Source organism: Accipiter gentilis, chromosome 7 (assembly GCF_929443795.1).
Source record: "Accipiter gentilis chromosome 7, bAccGen1.1, whole genome shotgun sequence".
Lineage (NCBI taxonomy): Eukaryota > Metazoa > Chordata > Aves > Accipitriformes > Accipitridae > Astur > Astur gentilis.
Genome location: NC_064886.1, coordinates 6,088,999 through 6,108,980, shown reverse-complemented (window position 1 = coordinate 6,108,980; position 19,982 = coordinate 6,088,999). Strand labels below are relative to the sequence as shown.

General features: G+C 42.2%; 1 protein-coding gene across 1 annotated transcript; it reads left to right on the top strand.

The window, feature by feature from the left end:
* The first annotated feature begins 1,554 nt into the window (after positions 1-1,554).
* LOC126041193 (solute carrier family 2, facilitated glucose transporter member 11-like) lies at positions 1,555-19,862 on the top strand. Its single transcript, XM_049806561.1, has 13 exons — positions 1,555-1,581; positions 10,882-10,980; positions 11,971-12,131; positions 12,644-12,768; positions 13,646-13,775; positions 14,770-14,918; positions 15,632-15,819; positions 17,144-17,254; positions 17,922-18,023; positions 18,359-18,434; positions 18,587-18,664; positions 18,766-18,893; positions 19,640-19,862. The coding sequence occupies exons 1-13, from the start codon at positions 1,555-1,557 to the stop codon at positions 19,844-19,846; spliced, it is 1,581 nt and encodes a 526-aa protein (XP_049662518.1). The 3' UTR covers positions 19,847-19,862.
* The last annotated feature ends 120 nt before the right edge of the window (positions 19,863-19,982 follow it).

The window sequence follows — 19,982 nt, the reverse complement described above, 5'->3', positions numbered from 1 at the left end:
GAGGGTGAGAAGGGAAGGATGTGTTGTCCCCTCTGTATAATTCACATCTGAGGTACAGGACTTTGTTGTCAAGAGCCACCCTTGAGCAGGACCTAGTGTCACAAGAATTTATTCAGAAGCCTTGTTTCAACTGCTTTAGCAAATCTAATTCTAAAATTTTCCAACCTGCATCCTTTGAAATTGACTTTTGCCCTTAAATTCAAAGTCGGACCCATGAAATACATTTTTAAATTATCCAGGGTAGGTACATACAGATACTAACCAAGTACAACTTTTCAACAGCTACAGTTATACACTCTAACCCTCTGTTAAAAACACATCTAAGAACTGGAGGCCATTTTCAACCAAATGTTTGGAGGCATGTACACAGAATAAACAGATATATTGATAAGGAAGCCTTTACATTTCTCAGTGTCCTTCATCTCTATGTCATGGCTATGCAGCACCGTCCTTCCCTCAGTACATCCAGACGTTCATGAATGAAACCTGGCTGGAGTGCACAGGCATTCCCCTTGAGAGCAACGTGATACTGCTGCTGTGGTCTTTCACTGTCTCTGTGTGCCCTCTGGGAGGACGCACTGCGGCTGTTGTTGCTGGTCCCATGGCCATCATATTGGGAAGGCAAGAGAGTGCTGGATTTTATTTTAAGCTTTGCAGCTTCCATTAGTCCAAGAGGAATTATGAGCCCTACAGCACAATACCCGCCATAGTTAAAAATAATGAAAACATTTTTTCTATCACAGATCAGTCTGCCATTAACATTCTGGCAGGGAGAAACTACCTAATACGGCAGTATTTAATGTCTCAAAACCCAATGGGGAACAATTCTTTCCCCCACATTACCTTCTCATCATATTCTGACCCAGCTGAAGTGTTACAAGGATTTCAGCTCAACTCCATACCACAGTAACCACTACATAATCACCATCATTTCTGTGCTCAGTTTTCTGCCATCCTTTTAAATAGGAAATCATGACGGAACAGTAGATCAGTCATCACATGGCCTACAACAGAAGGGTCCAGCTGGCAACCTCGAGAGGTGGCTGACTGCATTTGTCCTCGTCTCCTCTGTCTGCAAGCTGAGGTCAGCACTTGTCTGCCTTGCCCAAGAGTAAGCATGAACATTCAGCCCATGTATCTGGCAGGAAGTGCCCCAAAGAAGCTCAGAGGAGCTGTGGCCTTGACCTCTGCATTGTTTACAGCTCTGGGGTTGGTGATGTGACAGGTTGTTGGACTCAAGTAATGTAGAGCAAGAAGACCAGTTTATACTTACTCTTGTCCTTTTTTTTTCTTTTCTTTTTTTTTTTTTCTTTACTACCCCTGTTTTTTTCTTTCTTTTTGAGTGTCCACATGCAGCAGAGGATGCTGGGCTCTTGCCAGGTTGTAAAATGTACTGTGCAAATGTACTGGTTTTGCGTTTTTTTTCCTCTAGGGAGCTACTAGGAGGGGAGGAGAGCTGACCATTCCTTTTAGCTAGAAATGTGGTGCCTGCCCTGATCCAGCTCATGGCTCTGCCTTGGTTCTCTGAAAGTCCCAGATACCTCTTGATTGACCATGGAGATAAAGAATCCTGCTTCTCTGGTGAGTTTAGGGTGACTGTTAGCCTCTCACTGAGCATGTGAGATCTACTGACTGGGCACATAAACAGTGAGAAGGTTGATTGCCTATTCTTAACATATAGTCCAGCACGTTCAGTCCAAACAGATTGAAATGTCTGAGACAAATATTCTGTTTGGTGACTCTGCTAGCCTCCTTAGATGAACATAAAAGCTTTAAGCCCAATACCATGGCTGTGTCACTAGTCCCATGGATAATATTTTTCTAAACCAGAGGACCATACTTGGTCTGTACAAAATATGTGGTGTCATCAATGTTTGTAATTGCATTAGCTGCTGCACCCTTAAATAGCGCCCAGGTGGTGGTTGGGTATGTATTTGTATGAACATCCACAGTAATTCTGAACGCAGATGAATGTATGCTTTTTTGCATCCTGCTTTTGTGCACAGTCTTGGGCCCCGACATTTTGAGAATGGTGCCACAACTTTTGCATGTAAGAAGTATCATATCAAGTTCCAAATATAATCACTTCCTCTTTCCAAACTGAAGAACATCCTATAATCTTAAATATTTTTGATCTATTGAGGTAATTGAAAGGCATCTTCCTACAAAAGACGTTTTTGCTACAATGGTAGGGTCAAAAGGTGGGACTTGTGTTCACAATGGCGAATATGTTTTGTAACTATGAAGTGAAATAAATGCTGGTTGAAGAGCTCATGACCAAATCTGAAGCCAATTCATATGAAGGGATTTGCTTAGATTTGTAGCATACAAATCCCCATATACAGAGTGGCTGGAATTAATTTCCAGGGAATATGTGCTGTGTACCAAGAACATCTTAATTGCCTGCATGTCCCAGGGAAGTCACTTGAGATCTGAGTCAGAAGCATGGCTGCTAAAATGGCACTGGTTGGAAATACTGTCTTATCAAACAATGGTCAGGCATTTGCACTCCTTTCCCCCAAATCCTTCAAGAGGCTGCACCACAACTGGCCGCACCACAACTGGCCATCTCTGTGAAGGTAACACCATGATCACAGACTCTGTCCTACAGCTTTCTGCAGCCATCACTTGCTGCTCAACCCATCACCCTGCAGAGCAGGCAAACTGAAGGTAAAGTTCAGGGAATTAGGGGTTCCCTTGTCCTTGCAGCACTGCAGAAGCTCAGAGGCAACAGTGACCTGAGTGGAAGAGATGCTGGCTCAACAGGCTGCTGTTAAGGATCTGAGAGCGAAGGACCCTTGGGAGCTCTTCCAAAATCCAGCTTTGAGGTGGCAGCTGATGAGTATCGTTGTGCTGAGCAGCACCATGCGGCTCTGTGGGAATGATTCAGTAAGCAGCCTGGCAGCCACAGCAATCAGTAGCACTGCTGTATCGTGAGACATCGGTGCAAGCTCTTGGGTGTAACATTTCTGCTGCAGGGGAAGAATGAATAGTGGTCTGCTCTGCCTGTGGAGATCTTCAGACCTCAGGTGCATAGTTCCCAAAGTACACCTGTGCATTATGGCAAGATTCAGAGGGACACTGTCAAAATAGTCAGTATGACAGTGCATTATTCATTCTCTGCGTGATCCTTCAGGAAAAACAATGGGATGTATTTTCAGACATTTTCCCTCACTGCTTTCTTCTCTTTTCTCTCCCCAGATGTATTTTTATGCATCTTACATGTTCCAGGAGGCTGGAATTCCTCAGAACAAAATCCCATATGTTGTAATCATCATGGGGAGCTGTGATCTGATCATGTCTATCACTTGTGTGAGACTCTTAATGCACTCTGCTGACATGCCGACTCTGTTGAGTCGGTGAGGAGGCTGTTAATTACAAATTTTGGATTTACATTGCTTTTCATGCCAAGGAAGCTCTTTATGTACAGCAGCCAGGCAGTCTCTCAGCACTCATGTCCAGACAGGTTAATGCAGAAGTATTTTGTCAGACACTGCATCATCGTCACTGTCTGAGATCTCTAAAAAATGTAACTCTCTTGCTAGTGACAAGATAGTGGCAGAGTTTAGGCTGCAGCTGGGACATTCTTATCTCCCCTGAACACCCTTCTTACCTGACTCCTGCCAGCAGACTCTTTCCTTTGACTTTTCCTTTTTATGCTAAGAAGTGGACAACATCCTTAAAGTAGTTGTAGAGCGAACTAGGCATGGAGTATTGAAATGGGAAGAGGGAGCAGGCAGGAAATATAAACACAAGGTAAATATCTTGGTTTATTTCCCTGAGTTACTTTGTGCAAAATGTGATTCTAGATTTTGCTGGTTGGAGGCCACTGCTCCTGGGCAGATGTATCTTCATGGCAGGATGGGCCATTGTCTTCATGGTTGCTCTGAGCCAGCAGGTAATAAACTTAATTATTTAAGTGAAATGGAGTTGAGCTTTGCCTTTTGTATGACTGGGGTGTTTAGTGGTGGGAAATAAGTGTAAGTGCCCTCACTGTTTTTCTGTTGGTCTCTGTGGCTGTAGATTCAGATTAGGTGGATGCCTTAATGTCAGCGTGGCCTGCATTTTCACCCTTATTCTGAGCTTTGGAATTGGACCAGGTCAGTTTCCTCAGTGTTTTCACTGAAACTTTTGGGTCCTGCAGGGGCTTGGAGGTGTGTGCAAGCAGCTTATGGAAACTCTAAGACCCTCTTTAGCCACAGCACACTCAAAAGAATGAGGCAATTTCTGCCAGCAGTTTTCAGCTGTTTCACGGGGGGCTTCCATGCTGCTGGAAGTCAGTGTTGTGCAGGGACAGTCTGTGCCATTCTCTGTCTCATTCCTCCTTACAGCCATCTTGTGATGGCACTTGGAGGCAATTCTTGTCTTAAATGGACAACAAGGTTTTGATTTGCTGCCCAATCCATTAGGGCTGTAGACCAGCATTTCTAATGCTTCACTTTAACCCTAGAGATTGACAGCTACGTCATCTGATTATTTACTTGCAGATACCTGAAAGCACAATTTCCCCATCTATTTGTTAGCCTACTAACATGCATTTTCTTGGCAGAATCCATTAGTTTTTGTGGTCGTGGGGGCAGCACACAGGCTGTGTGAGTGTGCAGATGTTTGCGCCGTGTGTGAGTAGATGTGAGGTTCTGTTCAGTAACATGAGTTTGAAGGAAGGCAAGTGAGAAAAGAACCAAGCTGCCACTGTTGCATGCCACATGAGTTGGCAGTAATTTCTTGTCTTAGTCCCTATGGTGCCATAGGGTTGAATTAATTATAAGCCATTCTCACTGTTGGGTCCTGGTGAGAATAATGTGGATTACAAAACCTTTCCTGGCAGTTTATTCTAACATGAGAGAGTTTGAATAATTAGCCAGTCCTTAATATTTAACCTAAAATTTTCCCACTGCAGTTAATCTCTATTACCACTTGTTCTGGCATTGTTGACTAGTGAGAATAATTTACTGTTCTCATATACTTCATGTTGCTTTTGCTTGTTAGTATATGTTCTCTGGTTTTTAATATAATGTTAACGGTATTATTAACTTTCTTTCCATTTCTGTGTCCAGCTGGTGTAACAGGAATTCTCCCCACAGAGGTTTTTGATCAAATGTCCTGTCCAGTTGCTTACATGCTCTGTGGCTCTCTGCTCTGGTTCAACCTATTTCTGGTTGGAACAGCCCTTCCATTCATTGTGGTGGGTTCCCAAGGCAAAGCAACCACCTGCAGCTCTTTAGTGTTTTGTACAAGAAAGAGGCTCTTATAGTGACCAGGAAAAGAGACAGGGCCTGGAATATCACAAGCTGCAGTCACACAGCAAGATAGCACTGCCACAAAAAGTATCTTTATGAGGAAAGTAGTCAGAACTCCTCTAAACCAAACTTCCTCCATGTTCCCTACTGTGATTTCTGATGTGAGGCAGGAAGACAATTAATATGGGGCATGGATGACCAATATTCCTCCTCTGTCCTCAGCTGAGAACAGCTGGGACTAGATTTGTGATGTAATTTCCCTTGGCCAGACCCTGGCATCATTCCCTAAGGTGATTCCTGAAGTGAAAGGGAGCAGAACTCCACAATATCCAATCCTGTCTTATTTCCTACTGTGGGTCCCCATTCTATACAATTACATATAGAGAGAAAGACAGAAAAAGATATTTTGAGATACTACTCTTCCTGCTCTGTCAAATCTCCCAAACTGTGCCGGGGACCTGTTGCATCTAGGCATGTGAGGCCCTCACCAGGGTGTACAGAAATACTCCCCGGGTGAAGTTAGTCCACACAGGAACAGAGATCAGAGGCCTATTTTTCGTCGTACAGAATGTCACCAACACGGTCTTGTTTTTTTCCTCCTCCTCAGAAAAGTCTAGCACGTTTCTGCTATGTCCCATTCCTTGTGGGCTGCATCTGCACTGCACATTGGGTTTTTCCTTCCTGAGACAAAGGGAAAGTCCTTCCTGGAAACCTTGGAGGAGTTCAAGAAATGGAACTTCAAAGCTCAGACCCATGCAGTTTTTTATAAAGGCCCTGAAGAGATCAAACCCACCATGTAGCAGAAGAGAGGAGGATGGTATCTGGGGGAAATTCTGCAGTGGTTGTGTTCTTTTGCAGGGACACTAAGAGAGAAGTAGGGTTAGGGACAATATATTACGCTTAGGTTCTTAGGTTCACCTTGAAAAGATATAAGTGAACTGATATATCCCAACGAAAGTTTAGTAATCTGTTTTCAATTTTTAGTGCTAAGTAACACATACATATTTTAGAATCCATATTAGAGAGTGACAGAATGATGCCTTATTCTATCATCAAGCAACACCATGCAATGCTTTAGCAAATTTCTTCTGAATTTCTTCTATATTTCTCCTCCAGACAAACAGTAACTTCCATCTCAGAAGCCTTTCTTTCCTTGCCCCTGAATCTGGGCTCCCTAACACAGAAATTAATATGATTAAGTTCTGTTTTCAGACACCAGATGGAATTCTCAGTACCTTGTCTTGCTGCTCCCCTTGTTTCTGTTATTAAGTGATTTCAAATAGACCCCTACTTGTTGAGCAATAGTGAGCAGTTAATTATTTTCAGATATAAAAACATGTGACATGTGAATTAGGAAGAAAGCTTCTAGTACTTGCTAAGTGGTTTATTATACAACTGACTTCTGGGCATTTTTTGCAGACTATTTATTCTGGACTGGTTTTCTTCATGGCTTGTTTGTTGTCTTCCAGACAACTTGTGTAGCAAAGCACAAGTAATTCTCTAGTCCAACTTGTACTGCTCTCACGGACACTGCTGGTGCATCTTTTTGGGTTTTACATCTGCGCTCTGTTAAGGTTAGGGTGTGGTGAGGAGCTCTTATAGCAGCAGCTTATTTTGGATGTGGCGATTTAGATCACAGCAGAACATTCTTCACAGCGTGTTCTTGTTGTCTCCATACAGCATATTGGAAAAGACCCAGATGTGGTACTGACTCTTTTTAGCTAACCTGGTACAGAACAGGGCAACACTCCTCATTTAATATTGGCTTTCACAGGCATTGGGTTGACTGGTGAAATTTCTTCCAGTTTCTTCTCAAAATCATAATCAAGCCATCTCTTTTCTTTTGGCTTTGTTTGTATGAAAATCACAGCACTGCTGATGGTTGCAGCAAAGAACACATACATTTTCAAAATAAGTAGTTAAAGTTTCTTTCAGTATATTTTTTAACTGCATTTTTTTAAAAATACAACATTTTTGAATAACAAGACTGTAAACATTTCCAGAGTGTATTACTGTCATGCTGAGCATGAGTGGAGCAGCAGATCTATTGCTTAGAAGAGGAATCTGTGCAGGAACTGTCTTTCACTACCTAAGGTTTATAACATAGGAAAAATAAAACTAAACTTTTGTTCATTTGTGATTGCTGCTATTTTAGAAGTCATTCATATACAGACATGGGCAAGAGCAGGTATCTCTGCTCTTAGACGACACTGAGATTTTGAAATACATAGGATTTTGAGACAAGACAATCAAGAGCAGGACTCCATGGAGCTGGGAACTGCAGAGATACTTTTCATTTCTATAGTTTGGAGAGAGCAGCAAGGGGCAGATGGAAAGAATAAAAAACACAGTCAAAGCAAAAAGTGCTGGTACCATCATGATGGTATCAAAATATTCTGTCATTCCTTTAGTGAGGACCAGAGAAAGGACAGGAGACAGAAGTGAAGCAAAGACAACAAGGCAGTAGAAAAGATACAGGCTAGGAAGCAGGGGATGGACTGAAGAGACTGCCTGGGCAGAGGGAGGGACCTGGCACACACTGCTGAGATGTACACGTCAGAGAAGAATTGGTTAAGACTGGGAGAAGTCCTCCAATGTCCAGAGGTCCTCACCTTGGCCACTTTTGTGGCTACTCCCACAAGTCAGTATTGTTGTGACTTTCCCCAGAGCCCTGGAAGGATGGAGGCTGTCTGCACCTGACAGTATGAAACGCACCTCTTCAGAAATTATGCACATTTACTTGACTTCCTGAGTTTTGGAACCAATCTGCGAGTACATGTGTCAGAAAACACTAATTCCAACCTCCAGCTTTTTTTATGACTATGGCCTGAAATCAGGTGTCTTTAGACTGATTAAGCAAAGACAAACACTGGTTACATTTTAATTGGTCTAATCGGTTACATTTTAATTGCAGCATTTAACAAGTTGGTTAATTGTTACTGAATTAAAACACCTTCAACTGAAAAAATATATGACACTTGTTTGGGTCAATTTTCTTACCCTGTGAAGTGTTAAGCAAAAATACGTCTTGAAAAGTGATCCTCAGAGATTCATAGTTCATATTATTGTTTACAAATCAAATCACCGTGCACTGTTGGATTGATTAATAACTATCAACACCAGAGAAAAATAGTTACTGCTGCTGTCCTCAGACAATGCTCCTCTGCACAAGCCACCTCTCACTTCCAACCCAGCTGGGGCTGGGATTCTTCCAGACACCAAAGACATGCAGCATCCTAGCTTGGGGAACTGCCAAGTGCAGCCACTCACCAGGAGAAAGAATCTCCCCCTAAGCTGTTTGAATAACTTGTAAAAGCATTTTAACAGAACCATCTCGGAGACTGCTAGATAAAGAGGCCCTTTGAGTATTACGGATAAAAGTAAAGATGTAATTTATTTATTTTACAGTCAGGATTTAAGACAGACATTCAGCTTTCCTACCTTCTACCATGTATTACAGGGACACACACTTGAACTTTCAGGCAATGACCATTGCTCTTACAAGTGTCAATTGATCCCATAATTCAAGAGTTGAATGCATAGGCTTAGTCAGGCTTGGTCAAATCAGGCTTCAGAAGGCTTTGCTGTATGGAGGCTCAAAGTAGCAGTCAGGAACTTTTCCTTTAAATGTGATAACTGATTACCCAACCTATGACCTGGGGAGTCCACACCAGTCCACTCTAGTTTGCGCCAGTATCTGGACTTTGGCTTCCATCAGTGCCTTTTTTATTGTCCTTTACTCATCTCCTGCAGCTCATATTATTTGTCAGCTGCTGCTGGAGCTTCTTTTCCCTAGTGACCTGGCATGAATGCACAGCTTGCCGAAATTATCTGCAGTTTCATCAGTAACCAACACAATAATGACAAACCAAATAGCAAGAACTTCATGACAAACCAAACGGAGTGTAAACACTGAGAAAGAATGAAATGACATGTTGAAATATTATCTCAGGCTACTCTTTTTCTATATATAGAGTGACTTTTTTCCAAAGTAACCAAAGAAAGCATCAGGAAAGACCTAGTCTGCAAGTGGCGATGACTACCTTTGCATGCAAGTTGGTATATGTTTATCTTTTTTTTCCCCAAATAGAATTTTTGCTTACTTTTCCTTTCTGCTATTCTAAAAGATCTGTTGCATAAATCAAGTACAGAAAAAAAAAATCTGCATCAGATGTGGTTAAAATAATCATATGAGGTCATATCTGAAAGATACCAAATATCTTGCAAGGAATTATCTTTTAAAAGCAAAGAAAACTGGATTTAAGAGCGTGTTTATATTTAATGTCTGATACATAACAGGGAAAGACAAACCAAGGGAGTTCAGACCACAGCAGCAAAAAAAAGCTATATGATTTGATAGATGGAGGAAGCCTGGAAGACTGAAAAAGTCCTCCACAATAAGAGTTATGAATAAAAAAGTATCTGCAAGATGTAAACACCAAAGGATGGAAAACAATCCTTTCTAGTCAAGGAGGTATAGGAATGGATACCCAGAAAAGATAAAACAAAAATGTTTTTAAAAACCAATTTTAGGATGACTATGAAGTTAAAATATTTTCCTGAATTTAAAATCTATTAGACTGGAAAAATCACCCAAGAGATGCAACAGAAGAAGCAAGCGGTGGTGTTATAGTACAGAATGGGGATGAGACTAAGAAATTTGCTGCAGGTGCGATATAAAATTTGCACTTAGAATAGAGCTTACTGATTTTTTTTGCAGCTGATGTGTGACATTTTTTGTAGCACAAAGGATGGTAGGGATGTCTAGTAGTAGAGACTGTGAATCTCATTTCTTCCTAGTGCTTTGACAAACAGGACATTGTTGTCATTTAATATATGAACGTGCCAAATACCAAATTTATTTAGAGCTGACGCCTTTGAAGCCAGTGATATTGCAACATGGATAAATTTGATGCCCATTCAAACAATGGCATTCACCTGATTAGAAATCAGCTCGTAAATGTTTGGCAGTCATTGTTCAGCATTGCTTTTGAATGTTATCTGCTCTAGAGATAGAAGTGCAGCATCATGCCATCATTTCTGGACAGAATATCACTAGGACACCCAGTAACAGAGAACAGTGGGAGTGGGAGGGATGGGGTATGCATGTATCACAGTACTATATTGTGGGGGTTACTCTTAAGTAACCCCCAATATAGTTCTAAGAAAGGATGAATAAACAATGAAACCAGGAATGCCCTTCAATCCCCAAATGTTTATCCAGTCTTAGCCAAGTCACTGAGCAAAATATTCATTTAGGTGACATAACAAGTGGGAAAGGAGAAGGAGAAGAAAGGACAAATAGAATCATGCACATAATGCTTGCACATTGCACCATGCTCCTGCAAATAGTTACCCTATGATAGTGCAGATTAAGATGGCCAAAGCTGAAAACAGAAGCACTGAAGTGTGTAACTGGGTTCTGGGAGACAGCTACAAGCTTTGCCTCTCAAATTTCTCACTGTCCTTTGCTTTAGTAGCTGTGGTCTTCTGTTGCACTCTGCACTGGCTCCTTGGCCTCAGAGGAGGCAGGTGCATGGCATTGCTCAAGCTGTTAGAGTTCCTGGAGGTAAAACAGGACCGCTGGGGGCATGTCTGAATAGCTGTACCAGCTTTGTTTGCTGTTTTTATTTCCTGCCAGAAAATGAACTACAATCTCTTCCTCCTGGCTTTTGTCCTGGGCATTGGTGGAGCTTTCCAGTATGGGTTGCAGGTCTCTATTATCAATTCTCCCGCTGAGGTAAGCACAGACAGCTCAAAAATTGAGCTACCAGCATGGATTTCAGTGTTCTCATGTATTCCTGCCTCTATATGCAATCAATAACTTTTTCATTTCTGCTCTCAAAACTAGACTTATTGTGGTTTCTTGGTTCTAAGAGTGGCTGCTATTGCTCTTTTGTTGCATTTAGCAGAAGTTAAATGTCTGGTGTGACAGAACTGGTAAAGGGGAGGATGAGTGATATCTATAAAGTCAGCCATTTCCCCCTTACTAAGTTGGATTGTTTATAGGACATTGTCCTCTTTCCAGTGCTCAGGGAGTCCTTTGTACCATGTGCTTGGCCACATACACTAGGTCTAAGTGACTGTAAGGTGAAATAGGACAGGGAAGGACTGTAGCTCTAGAGCTGAGGTCAGCACTGATACCTGCAGCTGGAAAAGGAAAATCAGGGGACAAGTTTGTCATCCTGAATGGTGCCAAGGACATTGAACTCATACTATTACCACATTGGGAACCCTCATCAAGAATGAGGGTGCCATGGAGGTTATGAACAGTAGGTCAGAGAGACCCCACAACGGGCCACATCAAGCGACAAATCCTGATCTCACTGAAGTCAGTTGAAGTCAAACCTGGATTTCACCCAAGGCATCAGACAGGAACCAGCAGGTGGACAAGAGAGACAGAGAGACAAGCAGGAATGGCAAGGAAGATCAGGTAGCAAAACAATCAGGGTTTAGCACTTATCAAAAGACCAACCTGCCACTCTTAGTGACACTCAACATTGATATTTAATATTGAGAGACTTATTTGTTGCACCTTGTTGCTAAAACATTAACTCTGGGGATGTTAGTGGCAAAATTCCCTTTGATTTCACTGGGGCTAAGATTTCAACCAAGGTGTCGATAGAAATGTAGCAAAAAGAGCAGTAAGCAGGTAAGAGAAGTAAAAAATAGGTGCAATTATGCAAAAACATGTTGACTGAGTCCATTGGTTTCTGTTTTTCTTTTAAAGTACATCAAAGGTTTCATCCGTGAGACCTGGCTGAAGAGATACAGCTCTTCTCCCAGCGAAGACATGATTACTTTGATGTGGTCCTTTGTTGTGTCCATTTACAGTATCGGTGGGCTTCTGGGGTCCCTGTCTGCTGGATATTTGTCTGTTAGATTTGGAAGGTAGGAACAGTGATTACATTAGTCTTTCTGTTTATACCCCAAACTGCAAAAATAAATGATTATGTCCTGGGAGAAACACTGCTTGTAAAGTGGCACTGTGAGCAGCCCAGACCTGCTTCAGATGAAGGATCAGTTCAGTGAAGAAACAGAATGGCAAAATCTGCCAATGATCACAAAGAAAATCATAGCCTCTTGCTTATAAATTCCAAAGTAAATCCAGTCCAGAGGAATCACATGAGGAGTGCATGCATTTTAAAGTGAATTTCACAGACAACTGCTCACAAAGCTTGTTCTTCAGTGTAGATATTGGCTCCACTAGAGGCATCAAAAGCTTCAACTAGCTTATCAGTCTATGACAAAGTTTTCCCATTCCCATTTCCCATTTACTTCACTGCAGCTGATCTCAGAGGCTGGCACAGAGTCTAACCATGGCACAATTCATGCCGCTTCTGTCAGGCTGTGAATGACACATGGACAATATTTATGCTTACATGAATTTAAATGAATTCCAGGAAGAAAGCCATGCTGTTCGCCAATATCCCTGCTCTGCTGAGTGCAACTCTGATGGGACTTAGCCGGCTGTGTGGATCCTTTGAGATGATCATTGCTGGAAGATTATTTTCTGGAGTGTGTGGAGGTGAATTAGCATTCCTACCTATGGTATTAAATAGTTGGGAGAACCAGTGACTGAGGGTCACAAAGATTTGCCAAACTGAGTATACCGATCACAGATTTTTACTAAACTCTGCAAAGGGCCTGATTGCTGAATGCATTTTTAACTAAATAAGAAAACAGAAACATAATTAAATTAATCATGTGTGACATCTCCATTTCTCATTCTTTTATCTTTACATCCGATCCATATAAAAAGTACTGCCAACTTGTGAAAAAGCCAATATATGCAATGTTTCAGGGGAGCATGCTCACTATATAGAAAGCTGACCTCTGTTGTTTCTGTTGCTGCTTGTTGTGGCTGATACGGCCTTTCATATTACAGACAAGGGAATGGTTTTCATGCTGGGCAATTCTAATTTCCACATGCCTCAGAAGGTTACATTCTGTCAGTGTTTTCAATCTCTGAGCAATTGGATAAAGATAATACTAACTAGCAAAAAAAAAATTTGCTAAGCAAATGGAATATATAGCATTTGTGAACTTGTTGGTTTCAAGCACAAAATAAGGCACATAGCATCCTGAGTAGACACTGAAATATATAATCTAGATTAAAGGGAGTAACAGCAATCCTGTATATGTGGCTGTAGGAAACATTGTAAGAGAAGGCCAGGCTGCTGAAGGACAGATTTCCCAGGGGAACATACTTGCTTAATGAAATACTTAGCAAAGATGCAAGGCCACTGTAGTGGGAACATGCTTCATGTCAGGCAGACACATACTCAGCACGGTTAAAAAAGTGTCTCAGAGCCTAACCCTATATGCTTTGCCTGTAATGGTCCCCTCCAAAACACCAGACCTATGGGAGTCTGAATTGACCTAACAGTCATTTGTCACTGCAGGCTTAGCTCTGAATATCCATCTCATGTATGCTGGGGAATGTGCCCCACAGAAGCTCCGCGGCCTGATTGCCATGACAGCTTCTACTGCCACTGCTGTCGGAAAGTTTGTAGGATTTGCTCTGGGTCTCAGGTAAGGGGGTCTGAGAGCTATTTAATTTATTGTTATTAAAATATATACATATATCAATGCAAGCTTAGGATAGGCAAATCAGTAACTATTTTTAGACATGTTTTCAGGGTACCCTAGGCAGCCAAACTGAATTAGCTCAGCCCAGATTCCTGACTTAAGTGAATGGGAGACAGAAATCATACAAAATATTTAACCCTGAAGAACACTGTTGCTTCCTGGCAAAGACAGATCAAAATACAGATAATAAAAACCTTTAACAGATTTAAATGGGTTTGAAAGAAATCTATCTTTTGTAAGAACTGACCTTTATGTTTTATTTTTTTAGAAGGAGCAGGGAATATCAGATCCATCCAAACTTTCTTGAAAATACACACAAACTGGCACACCCACTCATCAAACACACGCGCAAAACCAGAAACGTATGATGGATTCATTTCCCCTAGCACAGGCTTCTTCTGCCTGTCCTGTGCCAAAGATGGTCTGTCCTGTGCCAAAGATGGTCCGTCCCGTTCCCAGGGCACGCATCATTCTGGTGACAGTCTTCTCAAAGCTGCAGAAAACCCAGTGGCTGCTATTTGGGGGAGTCAATATCAGGCTGATAACCCGTAGATCCTATCTTAATTGTAACCTGAGACTTTGGATCAGAATCAGAGGGATCAGCCACCACAGGTTCTTTCTTCAGCGCTTGTGCAGGGACACTGTTCATCCCTGTGGGCCCCCAGCTGCTGCAGGAGGATGCAGTTAGCCTTGCTGCACTGCCACTGAGCAACAGGTGGCTACACTGTGTAACTGGTGTGCTGCAGGCAACAGCACTCTGCTCTCCCCTTCCACCTCCCATTGAGATTTTCATTCTTCTGGGCTGAGAAATGCTGGAGGCTTTTTGGTGCAAGCAGCCAGGACACACGCAGCAGGGCTGAGGGACCACCCTGTGTCAGCGTGTGCTCACATGGCCAGCAGTTGCTCAGCTCCTCTCACTCTGCTGGTTTTGTTTCAGAGAAGTTCTCGGAGTAGATGCTCTCTGGCCTGTTCTCATGGCAGTCAATGCGCTTCCTGCCCTCTTTCAGCTTCTCACCCTCCCCTTCTTCCCAGACTCTCCCCGCTACCTGCTCATTGACAAAAAGGACAAAGAGGGATGCATCAAAGGTAAGGAAATCGTCTTTTGGCACTGAAACCACCTTCAGCTTAAATGAAAGACAGCTTCTTCTGTTTTGATATTAGTGCTGTCTTGGCACTAGTATTTCCCTTACCTTCTGCCAGGATCTTCTGAGGGACGTGATCACACAGAGCTTGTATTTCCATCAATACAGATTCTGCCCTGAACAGTCAGGGTGTGGATATGGTACTTTCTGGCTCTATGTAAGGAAGAGATGCTCTTTACTGTCATGCTATATCCGTAAGCATTCCAGTTCTTCGGTAACCCTAACAGCAACTACTGACATAAACAGAGAAACAGCCTTTGTGGGTTTTTAACTATAAAAAGAGAGAACTCTTTAGATATAGACTTAATTTTTAACGTAGGAGTCATTTTTCCTTGTCTGTGTTTTGATGTGTGCACTAGAACTGCACCTTTAGCAGGACAGTATTTGGGAAAGGTTTGGTAAGACTTTAGGTGTGATTTATATTGAAACACTGTAAGCAGCTATTGGCCAAAGGTGAGGTTGTGATTATGGGTAAAAATAGATAGCAATGAACTGGATCTGTGCCTAATCTGAACCCAGATCTCTAGGAAGTTCACAAAAGCACAGAGCCTGAAGCTCAAATAAGACACTCTGCAAGGCAGGAAATAATCCTCTGAATTCATGTCTGTACTGGTTAGCTTGGACCAGGAGTCATCTTCTCTCTTTGTCTCCTTCCAGCTGTGAAGCAGCTCTGGGGAGATGGCGACCATATGGCCGAAATAGATGACATGATGGCAGAGCAGGAAGCCATCCGTGGGGAGAAGGCTAAGAGCGTTTGTGATCTTTTTCGTGACAAATCTGTCCGTTGGCAGCTCATCACTCTCTTTCTTGTCGCCTCATGCATGCAGTTAATTGGCGTCAATGTGGTACGTGTGCTAGTTTTCTCTGCTTTCTAGATTGCTTGCAGTTTCTTGGCAAAAAGTAAGCTCTGCAAAGAGTAGTAAAATGCTGACTGCAACAGTGACTGTAAGGAGGGGATCTGTTGTTACTGTTCCTTATAATGTTTTCCTGTGGGAGTTTGGGACTTGGGATAAGTCAAGAACTGTGTTTTAGCAAGTGTCATCTGAAGGCATCTCTATGGATTACCCTGTTATGATAAGAGAATGGAAGGGGATAAAAAAAAATCCCAAATACAGAACAAGAAAAGAACAGCATAACCTCCTCTGGGTCTCTGAACTCCAGAATGCACTACCCAAAATTGTTCAACCATTTCAGTACAAACTCAGTCAGGTTTGTAACGTACACTGGCAGTGCATTTCCATACTCTTACCTCTTTAGGTTTCTTTTTAAATCCTTTAACTTTGCACTTTCTCAGATTGCAGACAATTACAACATCCCAGTTACTGATATATACTCTCTAATATATCTTTTCTCTGTAACTATCTCTATATATGTTTCAGTAGATAGTACTGAGTATTGGAATAGTTATTGTATAAAATGAGCTTATGGTAAAAGCATGAAAGTTTCAAAATCCAGATTATCTTGATTCACCATCCCTGGAGGTATTTAAAAGATGTGTAGATGTGGTGCTTAGGGACATGGTTTAGTGGTGGACTTGGCAGTGCTAGGTTAATGGTTGGACTTATGATCTTAAAGGTCTTTTCCAACCCAAATGATTCTATGATTAATTTTGCAAATTCAGAAAGACTTCAAGATTCATAAGACCCCTTTCTATCCTCACTAGTGCAGCAGTAACTATACCATGAAGGACCAGTAGAAATTGAACATATTAACAGTGGAGTTTCTTATGCTTTAGGAGTGCTTACATCTGGAAAAAATGATGACTATCAAAATCACTGCAAAGGCTTAAAGATGATGTAGAAAGATAATTTAAACCATTTGTTTAGTATATACTGTCCACATTCCTGTATGCTTCTCATCCAAAGTACATGAGGTGCTAATACATGTGGAAGATGTCAGAATTATAACCTGTAACATAAAACAAAGGCAGTGCTGAAAGCAAGCAAAAAAAGAAGAAAAAGGCTGTATTTGTTACTGAGTTCAACACAGAGCTGCTAGTAAAAACTGTTTGGCACAAATAAGCCACATGAAAACATTGAGGATTAGTTACTGAAATCAAGATTTTCACTTTTGTTAAGGCCTGATTAGTTATTTTCTGTCAAAAAAGACAGAAGCTAGTGTAAACTTGATCACATGGGTACAGCCTTCACATATTTCTATGCTTTCCAGGTTTACTTTTATGCATACAGTGTCTTTATAAAGGCTGGAATCCCCCCTGCTCAAACCCACTATGTCTCCCTGGGAGTTGGGATCACCGAGATCCTCACCACAGTTCTGTGTGTAAGTGGCTCTTCAGCTGAATTTCATTCTGCTGTAATGCATGGTTCATTTCAATACTCAGAACTACTGTAAAAGGAGCTTCAGGAATCAAACTTCCGCAACAAATCAACCATAGTACTTTGCACTGATCACACAAAATCATCTCTACACACCATGCAAACATGGGCATTTATATTCAATTTATGGTAGGACAGGAGAGTATTTCCCTCAAAATCACGACCCAGCCTGAGCCAGCCTTGGGAGTTCCAATTTCCCCTGTAAGAAGGGCAGGTGACCATCCTTGAGTCCACTTGTCAGCAAGACTAACGGCTGTAGGATTCATGGCAATTAACAGTGCAAACATTTCCATTTTGCTCCCTTGCTATCCTTTGCCTGCGGAGTGCCATCTCAGGCCTCCTCTGCCTGGGCAATGCTCCTTGCAGGCCCTGCACCTCCCCACCTTCCCCTGCCTCCCTGCACCTCTTGGTCCTGCTCAGGACCTATATGCCTTTATGCCTCAGGACCCCAGATGCCATTACTCACCCTCCCAGAGGAGGTACCACATCCCAGTCCCTGACTCTGAAGACATCCCCTACCTGGCCAGTGAAGGCAGCTACTGCAGCAGCTCACTGGTGCCTGCCTTTAAGGTCTGTCCTTTGGAGCTGACAGCGTATCCTCCTGGTTGCAGGGTTTCCTAATTGAGCGTGCAGGGAGGAAGACACTGCTGTGGAAAAGCTACACTGTTATGGCCTTGACTTTAGGGCTCCTCACAGTCACTCTTTCACTACAGGTAAGACCTCACACATTAGAGCTGTGTCCTGTCTTCATGTTTTATTGTATGGCAGATATTACTATTTCCCTCCACCCAAATAACTTTTGAGTGGGAGTAGAAGTACTTTTGGGGCTAACCATCGTACTAGCAGACACCCGCTCCCAGCCATGTACATGCAGATTAAAGCCAATAGCTTTAATACAACCATGATCACTGCCAAGACTATCTTCTTGTGAAGTTTCTGGAAGTAGAGGAAACAGATGTATATTCAGCATTGACACACTTAGCAGTGATCAATGTTCTAATGGAGCTGGATAAATAAAATCTTAATTGCTTTTCATTTCCTACCATAGGATTCCTTTTCCTGGATACCATACTGCTCTGTTGCACTCATCTTTATTTTCATCATGAGCTTTGGCATTGGGCCAGGTTGGTATTTTCTACTGGAATGGTTTCATAAACTCATTCCTTCCTCACTGCAGCCTTTAGGAGAGGTCCCAGGCATAGCTGTTCCACAGTTAGCGTGAATCTCTACTCCTGATTCAGTGCAGGGGTAGATATTGCCCTCCATACTGTGGTAGGAGGTAAAACTTCATTTCATATTGCATTCCTACATGCCTTCCTCCTGAAGAGTCAAGCAGCACCTCAAACACTTCCAGGTCAGTTAAAACCATTAACTTCTGTGGCAATATGAAGTGTGAGTTACAGAAGCAGCTTGCAAAATTTCTAAACTTCCTTTTTTCTCCAACATTTTTTTCAGCTGGAGTATTATGCCCCTTGCCCACAGAAATATTTATTCAGTCATACAGACCAGCTGCTTATGTTTTTAATGGTGCTACAAACTGGATCCAACTATTCATCCTTGGACTTTTGTTCCCTTTCATTGTGGTAAGCAAAGTAGGGTGTTTTGTTTCGGTTCAGAGGAGTTTAGACCCTTCTTGAGCCCAGAGCGTACTTCTCTTTTTCAACACTTCATGCAAAGGACAGAGCCCAAACTAATTGCAGTTCTGATGGCCTCTTTCTTTTTACCCAGCTTTCTAGTGAAAGCCCAGCAGTACCACAAAATGCTGCTAACTCTACACACAGTTAGAGTGTGACACTGGCAAACACAGAAGTGGTGACAGAGGCACCAACACTGTCAGATGTCATCTGAATGTTATGAGGGACTCCCTTCTTTTCCCCCTTTGTCCTGTATGTGCATCTCCTTTGGAGTTAATGTGGAAAATGGGTAGTCCCAGAGATCTCACCCAGCACTTGTAAGTAGCAGGAAACTAAAGCCTTTGCAGTTTTGGACTGTGCAAGGAGGGACAGAGCTAACACACTATGTACCTTCCACAGTCTAGCACAGACTGAGAAGGATGGACCAGAAAGGAAGAGTAACTGAAGCTCAGCGCTTCTCTGAATTGTCAGTGACAATCAATCTCTGCCGAGCATACAACTTTCCTCCTTAAAACGGAAGGAGAATTCATCTTACCACTCGGTGCCATTCCCCAGGTGGCAGCAAGCAGGATTTACATCTACTGAGTGCATGATCAAGTTTTTTAGTAAATACAAAACCAGAAACTTCATATCATAAGAGAAAGAAATCTAGATCAATTTATATGAACCTGTTTTGTCTCTTTCTTTTCCTACAGGAAGGTCTTGGTAGCTTCTCTTTCATCATTTTCCTGACATACTGTCTGTCCATGGCTATCTTTGTCTTCCTGGTGATGCCAGAGACCAAAGGAAAGACCATGCTGCAGGTCATGGAGGAGTTCAACCGCCTGAACTACCGTGGAAAGAAGAGACAGACAGCCCTACAGCAGAGTAACTGCTCAGTGATGACTGTTACTAGACTTTAATAACAAACTCTCTACTCCATATTTTGCTGTTTTATTACTGTAGTGCCCAGAAGCCTCACTAAGCAAGAGAGAATCCATTGCTCCACAAACAGCACAAATGTGTATTTTAAAAATAATCACCTGCAGTACAGGATGC